Source organism: Camelus ferus, chromosome 10, assembly GCF_009834535.1.
Source record: "Camelus ferus isolate YT-003-E chromosome 10, BCGSAC_Cfer_1.0, whole genome shotgun sequence".
NCBI classification, from domain to species: Eukaryota; Metazoa; Chordata; class Mammalia; order Artiodactyla; family Camelidae; genus Camelus; species Camelus ferus.
The window spans coordinates 52643747-52671666 of NC_045705.1; the positions used below are offsets into that span (position 1 = coordinate 52643747).

Genomic DNA, 27920 nt, shown 5'->3' on the forward strand with positions numbered 1-27920 from the left:
AGGCTCCCAAACAACGTCATCAAATTTCTGTTGCAAAGCCCTAAATTGCATGTTGGGTCGTCTAGGGCCTTGGTCTGCACATCAGGCCACTTCAGTCATGGTCTCTGCTCGTCCTGGTCAATCAGTCCCCCTGTGCCTCCCTCCCTCCCTGTCATCCCAGGCTAACTCCCAAAGTGCAAGGCAGCCCAGTTACCTGGCCCCTCCTGTATTCTTGGTTGGTGCTGCCCGCTGTCCCTGTCACTACACTCAGCCTCCTGACCCTGTATCACCTGCAACATTTGTTCACCTATAGAAAGGAGTTCCCTCCCCTTTCTGCCTTACCTGAAATCTGACTGAGAACATGGCTTCCCTGGCTGATCTCTTAAGAGGTGCCAACTCATTCCATTGCCCACCCATGGGACAGGGAAGTGGGTGGTCAGCATCTTTCTGCCTCCCACTGCCTCTTTTGGACCATCAGTCTGTTTTGAGTCTCCGTTCTTTGGCACTGCCCCCTGCCCACCTCCCAACGTTCACTGAGGACTTGGGTCCCTGACTCACAGGCTTCCCAGGGGAAAACCGTCAGCATCTGGGATGACTCAGTATCTCTGGGGATAACACTTTCTACATCTTTAAGGCTCTGACTCCCTGGTCTCCAATGGCCTTTTGCCTTCTTGCCACTTGGGCCACTCATCCCCTTGGCCACACTCAGAGCCTTGTCATCACCTAGAAGTGCTACACGGTTGGACAAAATCTCATTCCCCAAACACAGCCATGCTTGTCCTTCTCCTTTCCTTCCCTCAACACTCCTTTGTCCCCTTATCCTTCCATCTTCTTGTCAACACATACTGCTAAGCAGTGGCGGGGAAAATTCCATTCCCCTGTGGATGGGTCCTAGGTCTCCAGTTTCAGACCCCTGCCATCTGGATTCCCTTCTGCACCTCTGAAGCTGCTCTGTCCAATGTCACTAGAGATTTCTGTGTTGCTAAAGTAGAGGGATTCTTGGTCCTTATCTGATTAGACTCCTCTCTACCTTAACCACTTCCTCATTCTTGAAATTCTCTTCCCCTGGGGCTACTGAGACACCAGTCACCCCTCATTTCTTCTGTCTCCTGGGATGCTCTTTCTCCAACTTTCTCACTAATTCCTTTCCCCCATCAATCCCATAAACATTGTCATTCCCTGGGCTTACATCTCCTTTCATTTTACAAATTCTTCCCAGATGATCTCTCTCAGGTCCAAGGTTTCAAGGACGATTCAAATGCAAAACTTGGACGTGGATATATAGCTGATCACCCACTGGATACTGTCACCAGTGTGCCCCTCAGGGACCTTAAAATTGACATGTCTAAAATTGAACTTGCTATTCAGTAACCTGAACTCCCCTTTCTCTTCGCTAAAACATTACACTCTGTGTGAAATGACAGAGTCTAAATTAAGACCAGCAGATGCTGCCTCTCCCCTGGATAGAAAAGGAAACTTGAATAGTACTCATTATCACCCATTTAAGACACATTATAATGTCTCAAACAATCCTTTTATTCAGCAAGTAGGTGAATATAAAAACATTTATAATCCTATTTTCCTCTTAAAATCCTGAGTTGCTCAACTGTGAATTCTTTTCCCACAGATGATTTCAGGGGGAAATACCAGTTGCTTTGGTCAGTTGCCCATCTTGGGTTGGCAGTTGACATGTTGCAGATCTTGGAGCAGGGTCTAGGTGAGCGGGGACAGTGCATTTGTCTGCATGGTTAGAAATGAGTTTTGCTTTATTGCAGATATTAAGCTTTCTCTGAGACGAGGCCAGGTCACATGTAAAGCTAAAAATAGATGTCCCCACAGGAAACTGCTGGCAAGTACCTGGGTTTCTGGATCTCCTATTGTCTCCTGAACTGTGGGCTCTCAGAGGCAGGTCCAGGTCTTACATGACTGGACTGAGAGCTTCCTAGAAAGGCAGATACAAGGTCTGGCAATAGAGCTTTCGAAACTGGCTGGGAGCAAAACAGCCCCTATGGACACAGCTACTCTTGGGTACCACTGTGATCAAGAGATGCAGAGTCATCTGAGATCTGAGGATGAAGAAAGCTTTGGATAAGATTAATGTAACCTACTCAGTCGGTCATCTGCATAAGAGAGAACTCTTGGTGTGTGATGCAAGAAACCAAAACGAACCAACTACTTTAAGAAAGAAAAACAGGAGATGGGGCTTATTGGAAGGAGAATTGATTATTTCAAGCAGCAATGAAACTAGGGGAATGGGAGGGAAACCCTGAGTTTGGGCCTCGGTCAGATATAACTAACTAGAACCAAGGATTCAACGTCCGGATCTCTCTGCATGTTAGCTTCCACTTTCCCCACTACAGACCAGGTCCTCAGTGTAGCTGAGTGCCAGTAGCTCCCTGGCCTTGTTCACATCCTGCCTGCCCCCTGCAAGAGGGATTAGCTCATTCTCTCTCTGCTCTGAGAAGGGACCCTGGCCTGTCTTGGGTTGGGGACTGACCGCCATACTGAAACCAAGCAGACCCATGTAGGGGCCTTCCCAGTGACAGACCCCTCTGTGTCCCCACTTATTGCTGACTGGGAAAAGAGGCTATGGACATATGACCTCCTGGGCCCTCCGTGTGGAACAAAGAACAGGTCCCAGCACTTAATGTTTGGGGAAGTGAAGAATGCAAAAACAAAGATAGGACAGTCAGGCAGGAGAGTAGCCACCACTCAAACAATGAATCAGTCACGAGGACCCCCCAGTTCTCTCTCAAAGGTAGAGATAAGTCTGACACACATTCCTAAGCTGTTTTGCAGATACTAAAACCCCCACCAGGTGGAGGACGCTGTCTGTTTGCTGACCACCAGCACATGGCCCCCAGACTGGTTGGACCCAGAGAGTTGATGATGTTGACTCCCTAAGTACTACCCCATTACCTCATCACCCACCAATCAGAAAGATGTCCACCAGTTGGTCACTCATCATGCAACCCTCTCCCTCACTCTGTTTTGAAAAGCCTTCCCTAAAAGCCATCCAGGAGTTTAGTTCTTTGAGCATGAACTGCCCCTTCTCCTTGCTTAGCACCTGCAGTAAAGTCCAGACTTTCCTTCACCATACCCCAGTGTCAGGAGATTGGCTTTGCTACATGGAGTTTGGTCCAGTGACGATACCATCAATGGCTGGGCTGTGAAGATATCCGAGAACTCTCCTGAGTCAAGTGTCTCCACAGGACCAATCAGCTATGCCAAGGAGACAGAGTCCCAAAGTACAGACCCACCCACTGGGTACCCACCCCTTGTAACAAGGACACATCCCAGAGCAGAAGGGAGTGTTAGAATATCACAATTACAACGACAGTACTATAACTGGAATATAGGCAGCCACCCCCAGCAAGGATTACTGTGTCATTGCTAAGTGTTTTTCAATCCTCACCGGAAACACAGTCAGAGAGGCTCAACACATCACCCATGCTAAGCTCGAGGGTTATAGCACATGGGGACATGGCTGAACCCTCTCTCCTTGCTGTGCCGCCCGCCTCAGGCCCATCAGCTGCCCTCCCTCTGCTGCACTTCCAAGGTCTCAGCCACTCTCATCTCTCCCAAGATGCCTGTGTAAGCTGCCATCCATATTTCCCTCCCTCGCACCATCTTACTTCTCAGTTTCTCTCTTTTTATTATGCCTAAAGGGAGAGCTTTGAAGTCAACTCCCTGAGGAGGGAGAATGCAAACAGATGTAAATCTGCATGTGCTCCAGTTTCACAGAAGGAGCCTGGTGGTTAAGCAAGAGTTTCCTTCCAAGACCAAGTGCAGGGGAAGGGTGAGGGGAAGGAGCAGTTGGGTCGCAGACTCCCCACGTGGGTCTGGGTCTCTCCCTGGGCAAAGCCAGGGGTCTCTGGCCCCTAGATGTGTGAGCCAGTGTGTATGAGCTCATGGAGCCAGTGTGATACAGTAACCACACACAGCCAACAACCAGCGATGCAGCAAATGGGGACAGTGCAAGCTCCTTGTCACTCCTCCTGATCTGAGGCAGGATCCAAGCCTTCTGCCTCTGGCTGGCAGTTGAAGTTGGTTTTCTACACTGGCCCTTGTTGCACGCTAAGATTTTAGATCTTATTCACCCTCTCGCCACTTTGGTTAGGATCTCTCCCTCTAATTTCAGCTTTTACATAGAAACCCAAAACCCAGCCTGCTTGGCAAGCACTCCAGCCAAGATCGTAACAGCAACATCGTGGGGGCTCAACAGCAGATATGCATCCAACTTTAGATGGGGAGGCAGCTGGGCCCTTCCTGGTACTCTCTGGGCATCAAAAAGTGGGAAAGGAAGAGAAGCAGCTGCCCCTGCCAACAGGGAACAGATGCTTAGCTCCAAAGTACAGCCTTGTACCTCCACCACGTGCCCCAGTCTTTGCCAACATATCAATTGGAGCATCTACAAGTTTCCAGGAAAAACTCCATTTGGCCCAACCCAGATCATGTAGGTGCCCCTGTATTCAAGGGAATGGTTTCATTACCAAAAACCTTGGGGCACGCAGGTGTGACCACTTTATAAGTCACTGAACGCCAGCTGTCTCGCCCAATTTGTACTGACTGCAGGTGTTAATAACTTCAAGTATTTTTAAAGTGTATTTTTTTCTGATTACAAAATAAAGGCTCATTGTTTAAAATATAGAAGATTCAGAAAGGAAAAAGGAGTGGGAAATATCCCATAATCTCACTACTCAAATGACAGCCATTGTTAGCCCTCCATTCTTTTGTTTAACGCTTTAAAAAAAAAGTCCTTTATATACAATTTTGCCTCCTGATTTTTTCACATTAACATTTTAACGCATACATTTCCCTAAGTCATAAAAAAATCCTTGAAGGGGTAGGGTATAGCTTAGTTGTAGAGTGCATGCTTAGCATGCCCAAGGTCCTGGGTTCAATCCCCAGTCCCTCCATTAAAACAACAAAAATAGAACAGGCTGTTCAATCAAGAAAATACATTATATATATATGAGCTCCTTGAAACCTTGCTTTAAATAGTTATACAGTATACTCTCTATTTCCCCTGTTGGGAAGGAAAGAATGCAGTGGTGTGAGAAGGGACTCCTCTCACATGTGTGCATCTGTCCATAGGCATTTACAGTTCCCAGGACTGGACAAGAGGCCTCAGCCTGGAATTCCCCTGCCCCATGTCCTGCATTCCCCTAAACTCTTCCAAACGTGTCTCATCACATTCACTCTACCTCTGCTCCAGGCTCAAAGGACTTGCTATCAATTCAGCTAATGGTTTGGCCAAATGCTTTAGGTTTGAAGGCTGAAGCTTTGTAGCTACGTCATCTGGGAAATTTGTTTTACCTCTTTAATATGAGTAAAATGAGGATTTTGTGTAGAGTTCTTATGAAGATTGACATTATGTATATAAAACACTGAGCACATAATAGGTGATCAATAAACAGCAGTATCACAAGACCCAAAGATTCCTCTCTAACTGTATGGCCCTCTCCACCCTCGCCCTGCTTTGTCAGGTGTGTTTCTCAAAATTAATTGTTTGCGGTCTCTCTTGCTCCCATTTACACCCAACTCACTGTAATCTGGCTTCTGTTCCCTCTCTACTGACACTGCTTGCCAAAGATCTAGTAAATTTCAGATGCATTCATGGAGCTTTGGGTCATTTCTTAATCTTTTCTATATACAGTCTCAGTTAACCAATTCTTCCTTCAAACTTCTCTCTTGGTCTCCGTACCACCAGAATCTTCCCAGTTTTCCTAATTCTTAGACTGCCCCTTTAATTAGTATTGTCCTCTACTTTCATGTGTCTGGAAGAAGCATGATTTTTTGCTGTGAGATCTCAGCTGGAATTCTGGTTCTCCTACTTGCCAAATTGAGTTCCTCGGTTTCTTAACTCACCTGAGCCTCCATCCTCTAATCTGTGGAAAGGTGACTCTGCTCCTGGTTAATAATCCTAAATGGAGTGAATGTACACTGAGCCTGTGTTTCCCATTGGTGTAATGGATTAGTAAGGCATAAACTGGAATTTCAGGCCTGGAAAGCCATTTCATACATTAAGAATGTCAAAACTCAAAACAAAGAATATGCTCTTCAAAATATTTATTAACCATATAAAACTAAACAATGTGAACTATGATGTAAATGTTCTTTTGAGGCATTTTTCTTCATGGGCTGGACTGGCTGAGGTTTCTTAGACTCTTAGTTTAATGAAGTTTGGACAGAACATGCCATCTTTTCCTGGTAACTCTTCCTAGAGCATACATAGGTATTTTTCCTTACTCCAGAGACCTTTGAACTGCACTGAAAATTAGGGCCATCTGCCACAAAGAAAAAAACAAGTTCAATGATGTTCAGATGAATGCCTCTCAAGGTTTTTGAAAGCTAAATGTTGGGAGAGGGACAGTTTCAATGTCTTACTCTTCCATTTTTATAAAAAATCTACTTTGCTGAGCTTCTGAGAAATGTCTAACAAAACAACCAAGTTTGCAGGAGAAATTTCTAGATCCACTCACTCCGCAGTCAGTTTCAGTGATGCTTTTTACAGTTATACAAACGCCTTCAAAATACTGAGGCAGTTTCCTCCAAAATCCTAGTTCCAGGCTTCACTTAAAATTTTCACAATATCCAAAACACTTCCAAAATTCTTTTTGATCCATCCTCCTTGTTGATTGCTTTAATTGGCCTTTAAAAATTTCATAAAGAAAAATACCTTAAGGATGCAACAACTTACTTGATCTGTTGGCTGAAGTCAGTGATGCTTTGTGGAGACTGAATAGGGGAGGAAGAACTACTCTAATATCAGGATGCTGCTGCTTAAGAATTAGGAAACAGCCTAAAGCCATGTTATTATCAATTTTTTTTTCGTTATCAATACCCAAACCCAGCTGTTACCAATTTTTTAAATGCCCTTATTTCTTGCCCTCTGGGACAAAGCAGAGTCAAAATCAAAGCTTGAGAACTGTCTTTTCAAAAGACATTAGTTCATTAGTTTAAGGGGGCTGCCTTGGATTCCTGGCAAGATAAAGGTAAGGCAACAGTTTCGATTTGTAGTTTACTGCAGTATCTTATTCCTCCTACCCAACTGCAAAGTCAATATTTCAAAATTTTCTTCTTTACTAAAGTTAGCTTTCTAAAAAAGTTGTTTTATCAATGCCAAAAACCTGACTCAAACAAAATAGGCCCCTGCATTTTAATAAATGTTTCTGGGAAATTCTTCAATGCTTCTGTATTAGCGCTTGTAGCTTTATATCCTGACGTTATACTAACAAGTTCTCACTCTGTTATAAAACAAAAACTGTAGTTCAACGTGCAGTGTTCCCATCTAACGAAATCCTAGCCCCTTGTTTCCATCCATAGGTGTCCTAGTTCAGGCCCTCCTTAGTCTTACCATGACTCAATACTACAATGGCTTTGAAACTAATCTAAACGTAATTCCCAGGATCCATTCTCTTATCTGCCACCAGCACCTTTCCAAGGTATGTAATTGTCCTTTGAGCCATCCCTCCAACATAGGACTTTACCACATTTTATTGTCATTCTGTTTATGAGTCTCCTCTATTTTATCCCAGGTCCCTAGTGGGCAAAGACTTATTTCTTCTGTCTACCAGGTGGCATATAAAAGGCACTTAACATAAGCATCCTATGTTGAATAAGAGCCCGACTCTCGTATCAGCTTTCAGATAGCTTAAGAATGTCCTTTGAAAATTAGACTTTTTCTACTTAATTTACTATTCTTAAACAGTATGCAAAGAATTTACTGCAAATCTTGATGAAAACCAACACTTGATTTTTTTCTTTGAAGCTAGTGCACTAGGAAAAATGCACCTTAATGACTTAATGAGTGATGCTACTAAACACCTATTTTATTTTTTAGCTTTGTCCTCAGTGGCTGAAATATATTCTGTTCCAGCCTATACAGCCTTTTTAAAGGTTTTCTGCCTCCCACACTTATCAGCTTTTATATCTAATTTATCTGTCTGCACCAATTCCTCTCACACTTCTGAACTGAGCTTTTTAACATTCCATGTTAAAAGCTAAAATAATCAAACTTGTTAGAAGTGTTTATAGAATAGATCCTAATCAAGAGATATGACCTACCTATGATCAAAAAGCACAAGGATCTTGTAACATCCATTTTTATCTGCTAGAAGGCCTTCAGTGCTTATCTCTCTGGTTCTAATCTATGTCAGAAAAAGACATCACACAGAATTAACATTGCCAATCACTTAAATTTGCACTCAATTCTAAAACTCAGCCCAATTTAGTGAGTTAAAAACTCCCCACTTCAAAGCTCTCTCCTGTGACTCAGTTCAAATTACAAAGTTATGAATCATATCCATTATATTCACTTAACAATATAAAGCTATTTTAAACTGCATTATACATTTCTGACAGATCGAATGTATAATATGCAACGTGATGTAAAAATATTAAATCCTTATGCCAAAAAAAAAACTCAAGGATGATGGGTAAATTTTTCTTAAATCCCCAAACGTACACTATTGTGGACTTAAGCTCATCATTAAATAATCAATGTTTCATAGTCTATCAAAAATGTGCTCTGTTTTGGGGACTTTATATACTTTATACTCTACATTTTAAAATGTAGTGATAATGGAGATAAAATAGAAAATAGGCACCACAAAGATTTAGACAATTAACGTAAGCTCAGAGTGACTTTTAATATGCCAATCAATGTTAATAAAACACAAGTCAAACAGACAAGTGCAAACATGTTTTAAACCAAAATTAATAGGAAAACAAATACACAAATTCCTTTTTTTTTTTTTTGCAACATCTGTTAGCCAGCATGGTTAGTCAAATGGCTAATCACAGATAAAATGTATTTTGTGAAAAGCTTGGAATAGTCAGAAGTCATTCTGGCATTTTAAACAGCTATGTACAGTATCATCAAGATTAGTTTATGTACACAATATTGAAGAGAAACCGGGCAAAACATTTAAAAACAGACTAACAATACAATCAAGTACAAAACTTGGGTGGAGGGAGGAAACATTTTTTAAAAAGAGGGTAGGGCAGTATCAGGAAAAATTACAAAACCAGTAATAATTATACTACATTAATACAGCATTCCAAAGAGGGGAAAAGGTGCATTTCTCCAATGCACTAGCTTCAAAGTTCAAAGGAAAAATAAGGGCAAATAACTGCTTTTCATCAAGAGCAGCTATATATTTCACATAATTGTTTTAAAAAGAAAGCCTATTAACAACAATGATTGTTTAATGCTACAATTTTACAGCAAAGACAAAACTAAAATAGCAGCAAATTCACAAGGCAATACTTCCACAGAATTATCATTCCATGGTTCATGCAATGCCTACAAAGTGCTCCCAGTTGGATATACAAGTATAATTCACAATTAAAAAAAAAAAAAGAAAGAAAAGGTTGACACACAGGTACACGGAAGGCTGAGGAGTACTGAGTCTCTTAGCATTTCCCTTTTCAAAGGGAAAATATGTTTGTAATAAAGCCCTTGAGTCCTTTTTACAGGTCACTACAGGGAAAGATACCTTTTATTACAATGCAACAGCAAACTATAAGCAGCACACCACCACAGTGGTTAACCTTGGAAAGGTTGGTGTAACATCCAACAGTGACTGACATCCTACAGAAGACAGACTTGTAAGACTAGACAAAAGCCTAATATAGCACTGGTCAAAATACAGTTTTCAACTGTAATTCACAAATAAAAGTCCTAAAAGGTATTTCAGTAAAACTACTGATACCGACTGAGAAAGTAATTGCAAACTGGATTCTAGCAGTGATTTCAACCTAGCTTCCTCTTGTCACAGTTTTCTGGGGGGAGGTGGGAAATGAGTAGTTCAGTATATAGTAAGGCTGACAGAGCGGTTCATTTTCTTTCCAATAAGTCGAGATGTTCTATTACTCTGGGTGGTGGACCTAGTGGCCATCCGGTCAGTGAAGAGTGCTCTTTCCTCAGCAGCAGCTTTTGCCATCTGGGCTTTCTTGAGTTCTCTAAGAACATAAAAATAGGAAACAAGACTTTTCACTGACTTTATTAATCTTAGTAAGGGATTCTAAGAGGCCAAATACAAACTACACTATCAGATCTTTGAATGCCATCATTATTCTAAGATGCAATTGAGGAAAGAAAATACACAATATGAAACTTTAGCTTCTGCTCAAACAACTTAAATTCATGAAATACTTTTACTTTGTGCTTTCAGAATTAAAATATTATATACATTTGGATGCTAGTAACGTTAGCAATGCTAGTAATGACTTTAGGTCTTAAAAAATAATTTCAAATAGAACTCTAATTCATATTGTGAAAGTATCTTTACATAATAGAGGCAAAAGGAAAATTCTACTTTCTCTTTATATAAACTGATAGCTATCAAACTAATGGCAAATAAACCATTAAATATTTCAAGTCAGTTTTATTAGGTTAGAATCAAAATGGTAGCAATAAAGCAAATGAATTAGCATTATCATTCCAACCAGTTTTCCAAAAATGTCAAAGCTTATTCAGATCAAATCATCTACTAACCTAATCAACATTAATTTCATCCTTTCATAAAAATAAGTAGAACAGAATGTTTCAAGAAAAACGTTAATTTATGAGGAGAGTTTAGAGGGAAACCGGTACCTGCTCATTTTAGTTTTTTGCTACAATCTGGGGCTTGGGATTATCACCACTTGCAAATATATGCTAGTCTTAAAATTTTTTAAGTCCATAGTTTCAGTTTAGAAACAATCTAAATTTATAGGTCAAATACTAATTTAAGGCAGAAGTCCCCAAACTTTAACCGTACAACATGCCAAGCCACCATATTCTTCATTGTCATAAAGCCTAAATCATCTCTTGTTAAAATTTGAGAATAAAAATGAGAAAGTAAAACCAAAAAACCCCTCACTTACTTCTGCAAAAGCGAATTTTTGAACTTTTCAGCATTCAATTCTATTCGTAATTGTTCTGCACTCTTCCTAGAAGCAGACAGCAATACTGAATGCTTTACCAGTGCCATTGCTGAAGGTCTTCTTTCTGGATCTGGATGAATCATCACCTTAAAAACAGAAGTAAAATTAAGGTAAAGATATGCAATTTATTAAATATTGAATTGTGTCAATTAAGTGCTTCATATATAAAATACGCACTTTAAGCAACTCTGTAAATTCTTGGGAAAGCACTTGTGGAATCCGAGGTAATCTACCCTGTCTGATTTCATGCCATTGGTCTCCATTTCTTGGAAGAGGCTCAGCACCAGCAGCACATACCACCGTGAGGGCAAGGGCAAAAATATCTGCCTTTGGTAGATGAGTATAGTTCTGTAAAATTAAAAAGAAAATTTTAAGGGAATATAAAATGGACCTAATAAAGTAAGATTACTCAATGATGATTTAGGAAGAAGTAAGACTACATTAAAATGTCCAATGCCACTTAAATGAGTTTAGGACCTTTTCAGAGAACAAGCTAAATTTGGAGAGATTATTATTTTTTTTAAATTACAAAGTAATACACATTCTGGGGTAGGACGATCAATACATTTCTAAAAGTATTCAGGCATTTCCGAAAGGCCTCCTCTTTATCAATAGCCCAATTCAACTCTCGGAAGAAACTCCTATCCCCTAGGGGCATACATATGAAAATACAAAACATACATACATCAACAAGTTAGAAATATGCATATACATAAAAGACACAAATTTATACATATAACAAGAACAATGGGATCATACAACTCATTTGCTCTACTTGTTCTGTTTTCATTTAAAACTCTTATCAAGGGGTGGGGAAGGAAATAGCTCAGTGGTAGAGCATATGCTTAGCATGCACAAGGTCCTGGGATCAATCCCCAGTACCTCCATTAAAAAATAGTAATAATTTAAAATAATTAATTAATTAGACTCTTATCAAGAAATGTTTTGTTACTTTTGAAACAGTATTGTCAACTATGTGCCATAATTTAATCATTCTCTTATTGCTAAATATCTCTCTACATTATTCTCAATTTATTTGTATATGAATATTTCTGTTGGAGAGACTCCCAGAAATGGAAATTCTGGGTCAGAGGGTACATGATTTTAAAATGTTGAAAGATACTAACACTCCAAAAAGGCAATGACATTTTAAAGTTCCACCAGTAATGTATGGAAACTTCTTTTACCACAACTCCACCACTGTTGAACATTATAAATCTTTGCCTTTACTGACTTTCGCTAGATTAAATAACCCCACAAGCTAACAGTTAAGACTTTTCATTTTGTATTACCTTTCTACTACTCATTAGCTTAAAATTTAGTACATCTGCATTTATAATCTTCTATCAACAGATAAGTATTACAAAGCAAACGGCTTAAAGGAGACACACTACCTCCTGCAAAACTTCATTTGCAAGAAAACGGCTATCACCCTCTTCAACTTGTGGACTGGAGATCCTTGTTACATGCCCAAGGTCACCTAGAAGTATTGAAAAAAATAGTCAAAAGTTAAAATAGCCTCTCCTCCTTTATTTTAACAAATAATCTGGTTATCTTTTTTTCTTACCTATTTTAAACATAACTTTGTTGGATGCCCAGTCATCTTCATCTCCTTCTTCAGAGGCAGCATTTGGGATTGAAGTTCGAGATATGAAAATATTACCTGTCGAACAGTTATTTAGGTAAGCCACACTAACAATTAATAGTAGAACCAAAGTTCACAAACAAGGTCAGACAACAGAATCATGCTGGTAGCTTTTACATATATAGATTCTCATGAGTTCTACCCCAAACCCAGTGAGAATGAGAATGTTAGGTGATAAGCACTGGGGCTATACTTTCTACGAATGTATTTTCTGGCCTAGCACTAGTCCTTTAACACTTGGAAATCACATTAGACCCTTGTCACCTACACATTAATCTACAGCAGTTTTAATTATTTAGAAATAATACAAAAGGCAATTAACATACTAATTTATGATGCTTTAACTTAATGTTACAAGGCTAGTGTGAAAAGAACAAGTCATGTAGCTCTTGAGTTTGGCTGATCATACAGAATCTACATCCCAATGTGGTTTCGTGGTTCACCATTTCTGCTTTACCCATACTTTTTTCCTTCAAATTCAGGTAATCTCATGATTCACATAAGTTTTAGTGGCAGATTTTATTTTAATAGTTTTATCAATATAGTATTGAATTTATAAATGTTACATTCACTGGAGTCATCTTTCCAATTCTGCTTTATTTACAGGACAACTTATTTTACGGTGCTATTTGTAAATGAAAATTTAAAACTTCACATGTCTTAATATTTTTAACTTTTGTGCTTGTAATATAAGGGGTCTACTATGTTTGTCTGACATTTAATATATGATATGAATGAATATGGGCAAACCTTACTGATCCATATTTACTGCCATCAGTTCAAATGTATTTTTTCTTTTTGAAAATACACATTTTAGTAAGTTAACGTACAGAAAAGAAATTCTTCACATAGTTCATATAATTGTATAAAATGATTTAAATTCCCATGAATCATATACATTTCCATAGATTAAAAAACTTACTAAATTCAACTTAAAAACACTTAGCCTAAAATGTTTAACTTGAATCCATCAACCTTTTAGTTGTAGCTTCTAATTTATAGGATAGAGAAAGGAATAAGCTATATGATGCAAGGAAGCAACCAGTCAAATCCAGAAGAAAGTGTATCTTGCAAGACAAAGTCTTTATTATTACTTTTTTAAAGTAGGGGAATGGTAAAACCTGAAAAAGAAAAATGGTTTTAACCAGATATACTGTACATCCTGAAACAGATACTAGTTTGAACAAATCAACTTGGGTCAGCTAGGAAAAATTTTAATATAATCTGGCTACTATATGAGATGAAAATCTACTGAAATGGAAAGGTACAGACAGTTGACTTAAAGTTATAAAACAGTATGTACTCTATGATGTTATTTTTGATAAATTGAGAAGAATTTTTACAAAAATGTTAGTGTAGGACTACTTGCATCCTTTTATTAATGCAAGATAATCAAAATGCATGTATCATTTTGTTTTCTGAATAGTCACATTTTCATGGTATTTTTATAGCCTAGAAATACTACCATGCTTGTATAGCACATAAGTTTTCAAAGCATTTTTACACCTCAGTTTGTCCTAATAACCCTGTTAGCAGCACTGACATTATTTTATAACTGTAGTTCCAAAGATTAATAGAAAAGTGGGGATTTAGTCTGGCTTGTCTATATTTTAAGATATTTCTACAGTATACTAATCACTGCTTCTGTAATAAAATTTTGTTTCAATTTAAGTTAAAATTATGTAGGCCTACACCTTGATTCATACCACTTTTCCTTCAGTTTGAAATCTCAAAAGCCTTTGAAAGAATACTATGAGGTTGTTCTGAGCCATAGTATGGTTGATCTATTAGAGCCATTTATATATAAAAATCAATTTTTTAGCTGAAAAGTGATCTAACACTAAAGAAAAAAATAAAACCACTATGTTCCTATACTTTCCAACCCCGATTTATATGCAACCTTTTTAATGCAGTTATAATCATAATACATGTGTCATTTTGTTTTCTGGGTCATATGATAACAATGTATTACTCCCATTACATACTAGACATACCTCCAGATTTGCATAGCACCTAGGTTTTCAAAACATATTCACATTTTTCATTCTATTGTAATAACCCCATTAGCACCACTAGCATTAATTTATAATTATGGTTCAATAGCCTAGTACAAGAAAGGGGCTTTAAACACAGGATCTTAGTCTCCCCATCAGAGTCCCACTCCAAGACTATGTGGTTCCCGTAAGATGCAGCAAGTTTTTCCCAGCTTTTATTAAAAATTAATTTATTATTTCAAAACTTTTGGGGTAACAAGGGAAGAGGTGATGGGAAATAAAACACTACTACTAAGTGGGTCAAAAGTCTTTTAAAACTAACAATGAAAAAACATATCAAGATGTATATGTTTTCATGAAATCATTTATTCTCTACAACTCTAAAGAACACAGTTCAGAGGATCTATGATACTTACTAGGCTTTATATCCATGTGAACCAAAGACATTGAATGAATATACCTCAAGCCACGGCCAACTTGCAAAAGGAGATCCTTTAACTCTGCTTCTGTAAAGTAACTCATGCTTCTATAGTTTTCACTTATGGCATCAGCTAAACTTCCACCTAACAAACACAAGAAAAATTAGCATTTTCTTCTTTCTGAAATATTATTTTTCTTCCTTCCCTCTTACTGTATAACCACACTCAACCAAGAAAGTGACATTTTACAGGACCTATTCCCTTCAACCTGCTTGTGAAATCAAAATTTTACATATTTTTTTAATAGGGTACTCACATGGGCACAAAATATAATGTAAAGTTGCTGTCTTATTAAAATATACCCCAGTAACCCACCTGGTTCTCTTTCCCAGAGAAAATCAACATTATCACAGTTTCTTATGTATTCTCTCAACTCCTTTTTTACACAAGCAGTAACATATTTGCATTATCTTGAAGATCGTTCTTTACCAATAAACAAAGACTGCTCCCTCTTTCTTGTGTCTATAGAAATCCATTGTATAACTGAATGGTAATGTACTAACCAATCCCCTAATGGATAGACATTTAAAAATAATTTCCAAGCCTTTAATACTATATACTATGGTCTCGGGAATAAATTTGTACATCGGTCATTATACACATACTTAGTATATTTACCAGAAATAAACTGCTGGGTCAAAGGGAATGTACAATGTAATATATATGCATAGTGTGTCTGTATGATACTAATTTATTACATATAGAATAAATTTCTGTAGCTAAGCAGTCCATTTCTCTTTATCCTTCTCGAAAAGAGCTTAGGGATGGTATTCATATCATCAGTGCCAAGACTTGATTGCCTCTGAAAAACTCACATAAAATAACAGTGTACTCGGACATTGATTTCAAAATGGCTACCACTTAAACTCTGCTAGTATATGTCTATGTAAATCTGGAGCTTTGGAAGACAAATCTGGAGCTATTACACACACAAACACACACATAGGCAGGCAGACAGGCAGGCAGGCAGGCACACAGTCCCCCTCAGAGAAGGTGTATCAATTCATAATCCCATCATTAATTTATGCAAATACATGTATTCCCACACCCTTGACAACAGAGTCTATACATTTTATAAGTAAAAACCAGTATCCTGGATGCAGCTCAGTGGTAGAGCATGTGCTTAGCATACACGAGGTCCTGGGATCAATCTGAAGTACTTCCATTAAAAAACAAAACAAATTTGTTTAAAGCTTAGTTGGGAATAATAAAATCAGAGCCAAGATAATAAAATCAAGGTCAATGATATACTAGTCAGAAAAGACGGTCCTACAATTTGAACAAGACTGAATTTAAAAATGTCAAATGTGTTTTAAAAATAAAAATAAATCACACACCTGGGTATCTTAAGCTTAAGTATGTTCTCTGTACTTAGCTTGTAGAAATCTTGAACTTTGGGGGAAAGAGAGGGCTCTATAAGGGAGCAGGTCAATAAGTCTGTCAGACAGGTGACCCTGAAGTCCTAGATCAAGCTTATCAAGAAATAAGGTGCATTTTAGTGGGTTTAGCAACTATAGCTGGGCTAGTTCCCCTATCTATTTTTAGAGGTGAGAAGAACAAACCACTCATCAGATATTTCAGGTTTTCCTCTTCTATCCATCGACATTTTTCACACTTGTTTATCAAGAGTAGAAATTCAGTCTATCACCAAAGATAAAAGGCTCAAAATGCAAATGATTGCTTGAGATAGTAAGAAAACTCAGTTAAGATAAAGTATATCAGTTAATCAACACTACAAATAAATGATAACAGAATCTTTTTCCTGTGAAACTGTAGAAAAGGATCTAAAGATCAGGCCAATTAGGACATTCAACGGTTTAAGTGGAGAGAAGAATGGTGGAAAAGGGAAACAAAAGAAAAGAAGAGCTAACAAATGTTATCTAGATAGCCTCATTTTCTTTTATCTAAGCAAAATAAACAATCATACAAAGAGGCAGCCAGTTCTGTTTATTTTTTAAAGATGTATATTCCTTAAGAGTTTTATACTGCTCCAAAATAATAAACTGTTTCAAAAGATTATTTTATAATCTAACTTTATTACAGGACAAGGTCTTTGTAATCTGAGAGGGTAGCAAGACCACCAATTCCTCCCCAACCCCCAAGGCCCGAGTTTTCTCAAAGTCATCTGATGACACAACCATGTACAGGTAGGTTGTTACAAATCTGTGATCCTTGGACTGTGGATGAATTACTTGTTAAGAGAGCCAGCCACATCAACAAGGTGAGAGGTAGAAAGAAACTAAAAGGATGGCATCTAGCAAATATGAAGGGAAGAAGGTATTATAGTCAAGCTGTACTATATTAAATGCAGTTAACTAAAAAATAGAGGTTAAGAAACAGAATGGTCCACAAAGCAGATAGCTACATAAATATTTTGATGGTATGAACAGAAACATTTCAAGAGATGTGTGAAACAAACTAGCAGCAATGCTGTATACTGTGCACTTATATTCTTTTAAGTTATTCAAGGAAATAAAATACAGCTCAATGAGAAGTTGGGTATGAGAAATGGCTCTTTTACTTCTGTTTTGTTCATTGTTTTCAAATACAGAAAACTTGAATCTACTACCTATACCACATATTTATTCACAAGCTATGAAACGGCTGGTCTTGTCTTAAGAAAACAATGAGAAACAACAAAAAGAAAATCTTTGCTACTCATGTGTTCTGTAAATTCTAAACTCTCTAGTGTTCACAGAAGATATAAAGAAGTAGAAATCCATCACATATAAAGATTTGGGTATTTAATAACAGATGTCTGTAAGAATCATAATCGAGACCAGGACTTTGGTAAAGCTTTAATGAAAAAGGAAGGACCCATGTTGGCTGCTGAAGCACTTGCTGAAATTCAAAGCTATACAAAGGTCCAAAGTTAAACCTCTACAGATGCTTGATGGGGAAGGGGGGGATGAGGGGGAGGGAGGCATGGCTAGGGAGCTAAAAGAACGTAACTCTTTACAGAAAAGTCTTAGTGAATTCTAGTAATAAACTAGGTTGGATAGATGGGAGTGGGAGCAAGACTGGACAAATGACTGAATTTATATCAATGGAGAGTCACCGTCTGTTTATGAGCAATCACTATCAGTTTTAGCAGCACAAAATGAAATGGGAAGGGAAGGCCAGATGCAGGGAGCCTGGGTTATTATCCACTCTATTCCACACACACTATGCCAAGTGCCAGGGATACCGAAATATACACGGCAAGGGCCTGAGTAATCTGAGCAACAGGCACATAAATAATATGCATAGTTCTACTACCCAGGTAGAAGGAACAAGGTTTTCAGTCTTAACTTCCAGGTAAGAATTACTTGCACTTGAAATTCATGTTGGGCTTCTGATCTTCGATAAAGATATACAGAATTAGAGCAAGATTATGGATAAAAATATATTATTTCCTTGGTGTTCATTTTCTTGAGCTTACAAATTTTTACAGGGGAACCATGACATTACTCACCATTACAATATTCATTCTGTATAAGCATATGATCATCTTCTGCCCATGCAGAGAAATACCGAACTACATGAGAATGTTGTCCAAGCACTGCATGAGCATATACTTCTCTCAAAGCGTTCTGCCTAGGAGAAATTTTTGAGATTAACAGATTGGTAAATCATTTTTATTCAAGCCTAAACTGAACTAACTTATCTGAAAGTTCGTAAGAGAATCCTGACTTCTGTATCTATCATTATGCTGAAGAACAACTTGCTTCAAGAGAGAGTGGGTTAAGACTCTGTACCAGATTTTTTCATTAAAGAATGTTAGAAGGAACCTTACTGGCCCTAGTATTCAGGAAAGATGAACTCCACATTAGTATGAATTCAAGGATGCTAGTAGAAACAAGAAATTTAAGTTAGACTCCAAAATCAGACTCCTTATATTATTCTACCAAGTCTAATAGGAACTAATGGCATAAAATGAAATGCATCTGATTAAATCATTATAATTTCTCAAATATTAGAGAATTAATTAAATTCAGTACTTAACCACCTAAAGCCTTAACATCTATAACACCATACTGAAAAAAAGAGCAAAAGACAAAATCTTTAATACATACTCATCAACAGAGCCAGCCAATGGCTTTTTTGATCGCTTAATGGCATAAATACATCCATCCAGCCTCTTCACACATTTAAACACAGAACCAAATTCTCCAGAGCCAATCTTCTCTAGCTCATGAAATTCTGTTGTATACCGTGACTTCATATTGCTTTCAGTAATTGTAATTCTCTGTAATAAAAAGTGTATCCATATACATAATACAAAGGTATGAAAATGATTTTTTACTATAGTGAAAGTATTACGTGTGAAACTTAAAAATCATTATATCTTATGTTTTAACATTTATTTAACATGTACATATGGCAGCTTGTTAAGAAGTAGAAAATCATTTCAAAAACAATAAAAAGCTGTTTACTTTAGCAGGTCTTGTTTCATCTTCAAACTCATAATCACTGGCTTCCATGTCTTCACCACAGGAACTGAAAAATATTATTTTTTCCATCAACATATCTGACAGATGTATCAATTAGAGATTCAAAAGTTTATTTGATAGGTGTACAGTAAAATGAAAATTTAATGAATGAAAAGAGAAAAGAAAGCATTTAATTGTGTAACCACAAAATACAGCTGAGCTGATGAAAATGCTGTTCCTGTTGAGATATGCCAACATCACCACACATATCAAAATTAAAGCCTTTCTATGTCAACTGTCTCTGCCTGCCTCATTTTTGACACCAGCAGATTTCCTAGAATCCATCTAGGCCTTTTATTCCTTCCTTTCCCATGCCACTCTTTTTCCACAGCTGATTACTTCCCACCATTCTCTCCTGAAAATTACTAACAATGGGGAAAAATTTCAGTGTATAAACTTCCATGTCATTCAGTTGAAATTAAATTTTGATGAGTATACCAAATCAATCTTGGGTAGCTGAGGAACCAAACTGTTGAATAATAAATAACTTACTCATTCCAATATGTCCTCTTTCTTCTACGACACTGTCCTGAGGAATGAAGTAACACAGAATCTGGAGTAAAAGGATTAATATTCACTTGAGGAGTCTGTCGCACGTCAAATTCCCTTTTTCCTGATTTTTCTGTATCCATGAATAGAGAACCACCTCGGAGTTTAACAGAGCTGGAATCAATTCCTCGAGCTTTGGAGAGCAAACTCTAGGAGAGGGGAAAAAATGTTCATGATCCAAGGGCTATAGAACTGCCTTCTCAACCTAACTTTCAACAAGCTTTTCACGTGGCTGAATGTGTAGGCCAAAGCAACACACAAGTCTTTGTTATCTTTCATGCAAAATAAACAATGGTTAACTTAGGAGTCTGAAGCTGTATACTAACCACCTTTTCTGAAAAGGCCAAGGAAAATAGGTCTCTAACCCTAAAAAGACTATGAATGCAGACTAAAATTAAGCTCGTTCTAGAGGCTAAAAGTTAACAAACTCTTTTAATCCATCTAAAAATGGAAAGCAGTCAGGGAGCCCCATAAAAGTTCCCCTCCCCCATCTGAGAAGAGCTTTGAAAGCCACCTCCCTAGGACTCCTCCCCTCACTTCCAGAGGGATTTCGCCTTGGGCAAGTGGGCTAATAAACAGCAAGGCACCAAAGCACACGTCTTCCTGAAGTTTAATGACTCTCGGTACTGAACCTGACTCACTTAAAAAGGTAAATTTTCCACATAAATCTTATAAATGCGATACTTGTCTTAATTTCAGGAAGTGTTCGTTTTAAAATCTGTTACACCTAAAGTTCTGGGGTGGTAATCTGCATACTCACTGGCCTCTCAACAAACAGGTGCCGAATACCTACTTCTTTAAGATACATTATCTACAGCACAAAAGCACAAAGGTCCAGGCAATAATACCAAAGCTGGTTTTTAACAGTTGGATGTTCCTTATCTTAGGCTTAGGAATTTAGGCTGACCAAACTTGGGCACCGCAAACCCAAGGGTGTAAACAAACGCTTACCCAATAAATATTCTGTCCGGAAAGAGGTTTAAACGCTACTCTGAGTTATTTACGAGTCCTTAAGACTGTAAATGCTTGAAGGCCAGCCTTTTCTCCCAAGTCGAAGCGTAGTCTCCCTCGGTATCTCAGACTTTCCCCCCATAAGGCCACCTGATACGAAATGATAAGCGCGTGAATTTTTTTTTTTAACCGAACTCTTGCGTGAGCCGCCCAAATTACAGGACCGATCACTGCGTTTAAAAGGCACCAGATGGCTGCGGCGCTCGGGAGTGTCAGGTGGCCAGGCCAGCACCACTCGAGCATCCTTCCAAACCACGTTATCGGTGCCACACTCCCGCTGCCACGCTCGGGGCGGCACCGACTCGGCGGGCGTTAAATCGTCAGCCACCTGGACGGCGCCGATCAGCCTCTTTGAAAGATGAAGAAGTTCCAGACGAGGCCCATTGTTCAGTTACATAATCTTAACGGACAACTTCTGGGCTGGGCCCCAAAAAGGGGCTGCCAACTTTTTGTTACGGCGCAGGAGAGCGAGCGGGGGTGCGGCCGGACGGTTATGTAACCGAACCCGGGCAGCGCCGCGCTCGACTCCCGGCGCCGCGGCCTTTTTAAAAGGCTGGGCCGGCGCGGGCTCGGGGCGCCCCGGCAGCAGCGTCCTCTCACCTTGGGGGTGTGCGGCGTGTCGAAAAGCCGCAGCTTTCGGAAGGTCTTGTGCGGCGGGGTGCCTGGGTGGTCAGGCAGCGGCGAGCAGGCGCCCTCGCCCGCTCTGCGCGCCCCGCAGCCGCGCGGGGACGCGTCCCCTGGGCCGCCGCAGCGCACGGGCGAGAACGAGCTGCCTAGAAAGTAGGCGGCCGCCGGCGACTTGACTGGCGACGAGGAGCCGAAGCCCTCCTCCTCCCACGAGTCGCCCTCGGCCCCGCCGCCCGCCGCGTCCGCGCCCGGGCAGGCGCCCCGCAGCAGCATGTCTTCCTCCAGCTCCCCGGGGCTACCGGGGGCTTGGCCGGGCGAGCGGCGGCGCTCGGGCCCGGGCTCTGAGGGGCTCCGCGCGGGCGGCAGCGGAGAGTCGGGCTCCTGAAAGGCCGAGTCTTCCCCGGTGCTGTGGCCGCTGCCTTCCTCCTCCTCTTCCTCCTCCTCCTCCTCACAGTCGCTGCAAGGCGAGAAGATAAGCTTCTGCCGCAAGGTGCAGGCCCCGGCGCGGCGGGGCGGCGGCGGCTGCTGCCGGCTCAGGAAGCTCATCTCGCCCCTGGGGCCGGGGCGGAGAACCGGAGAACCTGGGCCCGCGGAGTCCAGCACTCGGCCGGCCCAGGGGGCGGGTCCGCCACGTGCGACTGGGCGCGCCCGCTGGTCGCGGCGGCGGGCCTTCGCGGAGGCGGCGGACTGAAGCTCCGGGACGCTCGGGGCGGCGGGCGGCGGGGGCGGCGGCGGCGCGGACTGTCTGGCAGAGGCGGGGCGGCCCGGGCGCCGAGGCTGGGGTCTCCGCAGGTCCAGCCGCAGGTTCGGGCTCCGCGGCTTCCCGCGACCGTTAACCACGTGAGTGCGCAGTCCACCAATCCCCACCCATCTCGGGGTTTGAAAAAAAAGGAGGGCGCGACGTAGCCCGCGGGGGTGGGGCCGGCTACGCGATTTTGGCGCGAACCTGCTAGCTCCGCCCCACCGTTCGTCGCCGGGCCAGGCCTGGGCGGGTGCGGCTCCGCGGGCCAATGAACGAGCCAGATGGCTGGGAGCGGGTCCGGCGCTGCCCAGACGGGGTCGGCCTGGGGAGCCGAGGCGGCCCTCTGGGAGGGGCGAAGGCTGCGGGCTCGACTAGGCCGAGCCGAGTGTCGCGGCCTCTTCGCCGCCCCTCTGCCTCCCCGGAGTCCGAAGCCGGACAGAGGGCGGGGGAGCGCCTGGGGTGTCTGCGGGTCTGGGCTGGCCGGCACCGCCGTGGCCCTCGGGCGCTGCCCCGGGAGACACGCCTCCCGTCCGGCGTCCCTTTGGCGCCCGCCCCTGGGGCGCTGTGGGCGTGGCTGTGAGGAGTCACATTCCCGGGTCGAGGTCTGAGCCGGAAACGGTGACTGTGGCCTCAGGACCCGTCAGAGCTGTGTGAGCGGATGGGTTAGGCCGACACCCAAGTCAGCAAGAAGACGGACTCGCGTGTTCTCCAGGCGAGGTCACCGGCAATGGGGCGACCTCTGAGCCGCAGTTTCCCCCTAGAGAGGCTGCTTGGGTTCGGTGTGTCCGCAGCGTTGTGAGGGCCCCAGGCCGTGGTCCCCTTTGCTGTCCGGCTCCCCACCCCCACTCGTCCACAGTAAAGAGGAGCAGCACCGCACTCGGCCCTCAGCACAAAACCAGGTGCCCACTGCGTTAGTATTTGATAGCCAGCACGTGGGCAAGTGTGGCAAAACAGATTGGCCCAGCTCGCTGCACACTTAAAAGCACCTTGAGAAAAAATTTCTCTAGTACTGCGTCAAATTGTGGTTTAATACGTCCCTTATTGTCGCACAAGTTTCTGACAGTTTTTCAGTTGTAAATAACCCCGTGATGAATAGTCTTTCTTCTCGTGTTTCCCCCACACCCCTCTTAGGACAGGATACATTCAAAGAAGTGAGAATTATTGGTTCAAAGGTAAACTGCCAAACTGCCCTGCAGAAAAAAAAATTCACTTTCTCGCTGGCAATGAATTAGAGTCCACTCTTCTGAATTCTGGACATCAGTGTGTATTTAATGTTTTTTAATGTAGTTTTGTTCTTTTGATTAATAATCACTGGACAGTTTTCATGTGCTTATGGCCATTTGCATTTATATTTATATATCGCGTTTGTCCTTTTTTTTTTTTACTGTGGCACTTTGCCATCTATGTGTTGTTCTGACACGTTTCAAAGGTTGAACTCAAGCTAGATTTTTAATAATAGAAACACATCTTAGTACTTATCACATGGAGAATTCCTTGAGGTCTCATAACTGAAGATGCATTAAAGGGTAAACAGCTGTCTTCTCCAAATATTTGCTAACTGATGTATAAATGTGTCTTTTTTGTGTGTTAATCCAAACTTAATTTCAAGCACTTGGAAGACAAGAACTCTCCCTTTTTGTATGTTTGGAGGAGAGGCATTCTCTGATCCATGATGGCCAAAGCCAAGGAGTGGTTTTTAACACCCTGCCTCCAACACTTCTTCTCTCCTAATAATAAATATAAATTATGTCATATGGATAGTTGACATTTTCTCAATTTCATGTGAAGTATAAATAAAAATAATTTTAGATAACTTCTACTCTTTACCGATCTGTAACATGAATTGTATGGAAAAATAGTGTGATTCCTAGGTAGATGGGAACTTAGTACAGTAAACACCTCTCCCCAACTAGATTTTTGCTCTTGAGTCTCTCCTGTATAGAAATTCTGTATCCCTGTTGCTATCCATGAAAGCACACGCTGTCCCCAACCCCCTTCACTCCTTCACAACATCCTGCATATTCCTTAGCAAGTTTATATCTATTTCAAAGTATGTTGATTGTTTGTTTACAACTATTCTCTTTTAGAAAATGAGGTCCTTGAGTATAGGGACCTTTTCTCTTGTTTATTGCAGTATTCTGATGTGGCTTAGGTGCTCAATATCTTCTGAGTGATAAAATAGAGCCCTTACTGAAATATTTAATTGCCTTTTTTCCCCTCTCAATATTATTAATTCAGATGGTACAGAAGTCTCCTACTTACCCCTGCAACCCCCAGCCTAAGTCCCCTTCCTGGAGGTAAACATTCTTTTTTTGTTTTTTCTCAGCTCTTAACTTTGCTATCTACACCTATCTGCTTCCCTAAACTGAGAGGTCCTTGAAGTTGGCGGGGGCAAAAGGGCCTGGGTTCCAGATGGGAAGGGAAGAGCTCATGATTCACACCCAAGTCCTCACACGGAATGGGAGAAGTAAATTCCCAACAAATGTACAGAATTACTGGGAGAAAGAAAATTTTTTTTTAAGTTGAAAACAATACTCATCGGGAAAACAATTTGACTTTCTCCACTTCCATGTAAAATAGATACTTCCTGCTCCAGACTTTCCACCACACCAGCACCCAGGCACGGACTATGTAACACTCTTTGTTTGTTTGTCTGGCTTCTCTCCCACTCAGGGCTGAGATCAAGTTTTATTTGTCTTTAGAGTTCCAGTAATCAGCAATGTGCCTTGGCCCCACAGAAGGTGCTTCATAAATGTTTCCAGAATAAATTGAAATGTAGTGTTCTTTAAAACAAAATACCAAAATGAGTAAGAAACACAGGCCCTGCCTCCTCCCTTCCAGCTGAGAACATGGCACAAGGTTATGGTTTAAATACATCAGTGTCCTAACTGAAATTCTAAATGATTTTTCCGATTTTTTAAATTTCATGCTCCTTGGAGTACAGCACTCACTGTACTAGGAGATGGGGTTACGCCCACCTGCCCCAGGGCATATCTAATTCAAATTTCCTGTTCTTTCCCTATCCTGTGTTGTTTCTAACTGTAATGTTGCTAGGCAACTTTTGCAGAATCCACAGGCTTTTGGTAATATAATAACTGAGTAAAAGTCTTGCCTCTAGGTATTGAGAGAACAAACTTAACCTGTTTTTCCCCTTCAGACTGGTGATTTCCCAAGTAAAAGGCTTTAATTCCACTGTTGTCTGCCCATGCACCTTCCTTAGCAGCAAAATAAGCAAGATTCCTGCCCTGAAGATTTATAATTGGGATTCCTAAATCACCTTCTCAAATACTTTTAATATATACAGCACATAAATATATGTACATATTCTCATTAACATAAGCTGTGCACTTTTGAGTGAAAGGTCCTTCAGAACCAGGAACTAATTTTTCACACTCTGGGAATGTTTCTTAAGACTAGCCAGATTTTACCCAAAGCTGAATCCTTTCTGGTTTATGCTTGTGATTCTGGAGAAATAATAACTATTTCTAAATAAGAGCCTACTCTAATAGATTTCTAATTTAAAAAAAAAAGCCGTATTGGCCAAATCTGTTTTTCACTTAAAAACCAAATAATATGCTTAAAAAATTCCACTGTCTTTCTTCATCTTCCTTGTTATCTTATCCCCTTCTGCTGGTTCTCTCAGCAAACCTTACCTCACTTCAGCCAAGCTCTAACTGTTACCAACTGCCAGTTGGCCCTGAGAATCCAGTTCTCAGGCTAGAATGTAGTAACTCCTCCTGCTGCTCCTGGTTGACTTCTCAAGTATAGATTGGATTTCTCTACTTTGGCACTTGCCTCTGATGAAGGACATTGACCATTTCACCACATGTTCATCAGTTTACCCTGTGAATACAAAATAATCAAATGCAGTTCCTCCTTAAGTTGTTCAATGGATTAAATGTGAGACTAGCATTGTCTCTGACAAATAGTGTTTAGTAAGTGTTATGTATGCTTTTAATTGTAGCAGTGTTATTCAAGAATGACCATACTTGTTAATGGGTTTATAGTCAGTAAATGCAACGTGTGATTCTTGGTGTCCCCCAAATAAGTTTGCTTATTGTGGATAAACAGTTAGGTTTGTGTACAACCCGCAAGGATAATCAAATCAGAACATAGTATTGATATAAAGAGAACTTGAAAAGTGTAGCTAGCGAAGAGTGACCACTTGAAAGTTTGTCTTTTAATGAAATGAACATTATTTATTATCATGCCTAATTCATCTTTAAGTATTACTAACATACTATTTTCATTTTTACTTATAACAATAATATAAGATCAATGGTGGATTCCATTATATACAATTATATCAATAATATAGTTTATGTACAAAAAAATTTGAGGATGTAAGATTCTCATTCAGTTTTTTCTTGGGGGCTTCAACTCTGAGAGACCATGCTAGAGTACTTAAAAGTTGTGTCTGTACATACACAAAACTTTGGCTATAACCAGTCTTGTTAGTGAAAGAAGCCTTCAGGGATGCTCCCAGTTACCTTGGCCTTTACACAGTCACCCTGATTTTCAAAGACTTAATAGTCTACTGTAATCAGTAAGGTCTGTGGCAATGATGCTAGCTTTAGGACTTTTCCCAAGAGAAAATGCTGACCACTAGCCATATCATTCCTAGATAAGAGAGGCGTTCTCAACCAACATTTAAAATTAAAGCTCTGTGAGGCAGTTAGCCAAAACATCATTTTTCCTGTTGGCTAAAACTCCTTTAGACTGGAATGGAATTAAGTAGCCACATTTTCTGCAACTTTACTTTTTTTTTTCTTTACTGGAGTTCAAAGGGCTGCTTTTCTCTGTATTCTTAATGAGTTTCAGTACCTGAAAAGGTCGCTTCACAGAAATGTTATAAACAGGAAGAATCATGAGTGCCTAACAGAATGCCAGTGCTAAATACACAGTCTCGTAATTGATTAATTGCCTCTCCTCCTGGGTTAGTGACGTACACAGGAAATGACCTGGATGACCACAAGGACTGCCAGTTGTCTGCTAGCCATACTGTGATTATCTAAACCAGCTTTGTTCAGATTACTGCAGCATAGACGATGTGATGAGTCCTCTCCAGTGAATCAAGGGGCCCTGACTCAGTAGGAGAGGAAAAGGAGATAAGGCAGCTATCCCATGCTGGTCTTTTGTGTAGCAACAGGGGTGTTTTGGGGTATTGCTATGTTTTGATGACTCAGTGGTGAGTCAGTTTTAAAGTTCTGTAAAAGGCCTTGCTCAGCCCAGACAGGACTGAGAGATGATCTCATCCAGTAGCTAGTTGGTAGAAAGTACCCAGCAGTGTGTCATACGATCAGCCAATTGGTGATGTAAATATGTACGTGGAAAAAAACACACCGGTAAGGATGAACTAGTTCCTGAATGGAGAATTCAACTCTACCTGGCATCTTCTATTGAGTGCCTGCTATGTTCAAGCACCGTCCACATGCTACACACTGCCCCTTACCTTTACACAGGTCAGAATATGAGAAATGTCCTAGG

At 40.6% G+C, this 27920-nt stretch overlaps 1 protein-coding gene across 2 annotated transcripts; it reads right to left on the reverse strand.

Moving 5' to 3' along the window:
* Nucleotides 1–8728: 8728 nt before the first annotated feature.
* On the reverse strand, nt 8729–22517 carry WEE1 (WEE1 G2 checkpoint kinase). 2 transcript variants are annotated; one of them, XM_032489044.1, is made up of 11 exons: nt 21665–22517; nt 19997–20202; nt 19448–19511; nt 19088–19260; nt 18487–18608; nt 14970–15116; nt 12482–12577; nt 12309–12394; nt 11092–11262; nt 10855–11000; nt 8729–9948 (listed from the first exon to the last, which is right to left on the reverse strand). In XM_032489044.1, exons 1-11 carry the CDS (start codon nt 22235–22237, stop codon nt 9795–9797), a joined length of 1938 nt encoding a protein of 645 aa, XP_032344935.1. In that variant the 5' UTR covers nt 22238–22517; the 3' UTR covers nt 8729–9794. The 2 variants fall into 2 exon arrangements, with proteins under 2 accessions (XP_032344935.1, XP_032344936.1); XM_032489045.1 differs by lacking the exon at nt 21665–22517 and adding an exon at nt 21005–21537.
* Nucleotides 22518–27920: the final 5403 nt, after the last annotated feature.

Coding starts and splice junctions, on each gene's coding strand:
- WEE1 (XM_032489044.1), bottom strand. CDS start 22,237: ATGAGCTTCCTGAGCCGGCAGCAGCCGCCGCCGCCCCGCCGCGCCGGG. Junction 20,203..21,664: donor ACACGCCGCACACCCCCAAG/GTGAGAGGACGC, acceptor CCCCTCTCCTAG/AGTTTGCTCTCCAAAGCTCG. Junction 15,117..18,486: donor ACAGAATGAATATTGTAATG/GTGAGTAATGTC, acceptor TGTGTTTGTTAG/GTGGAAGTTTAGCTGATGCC.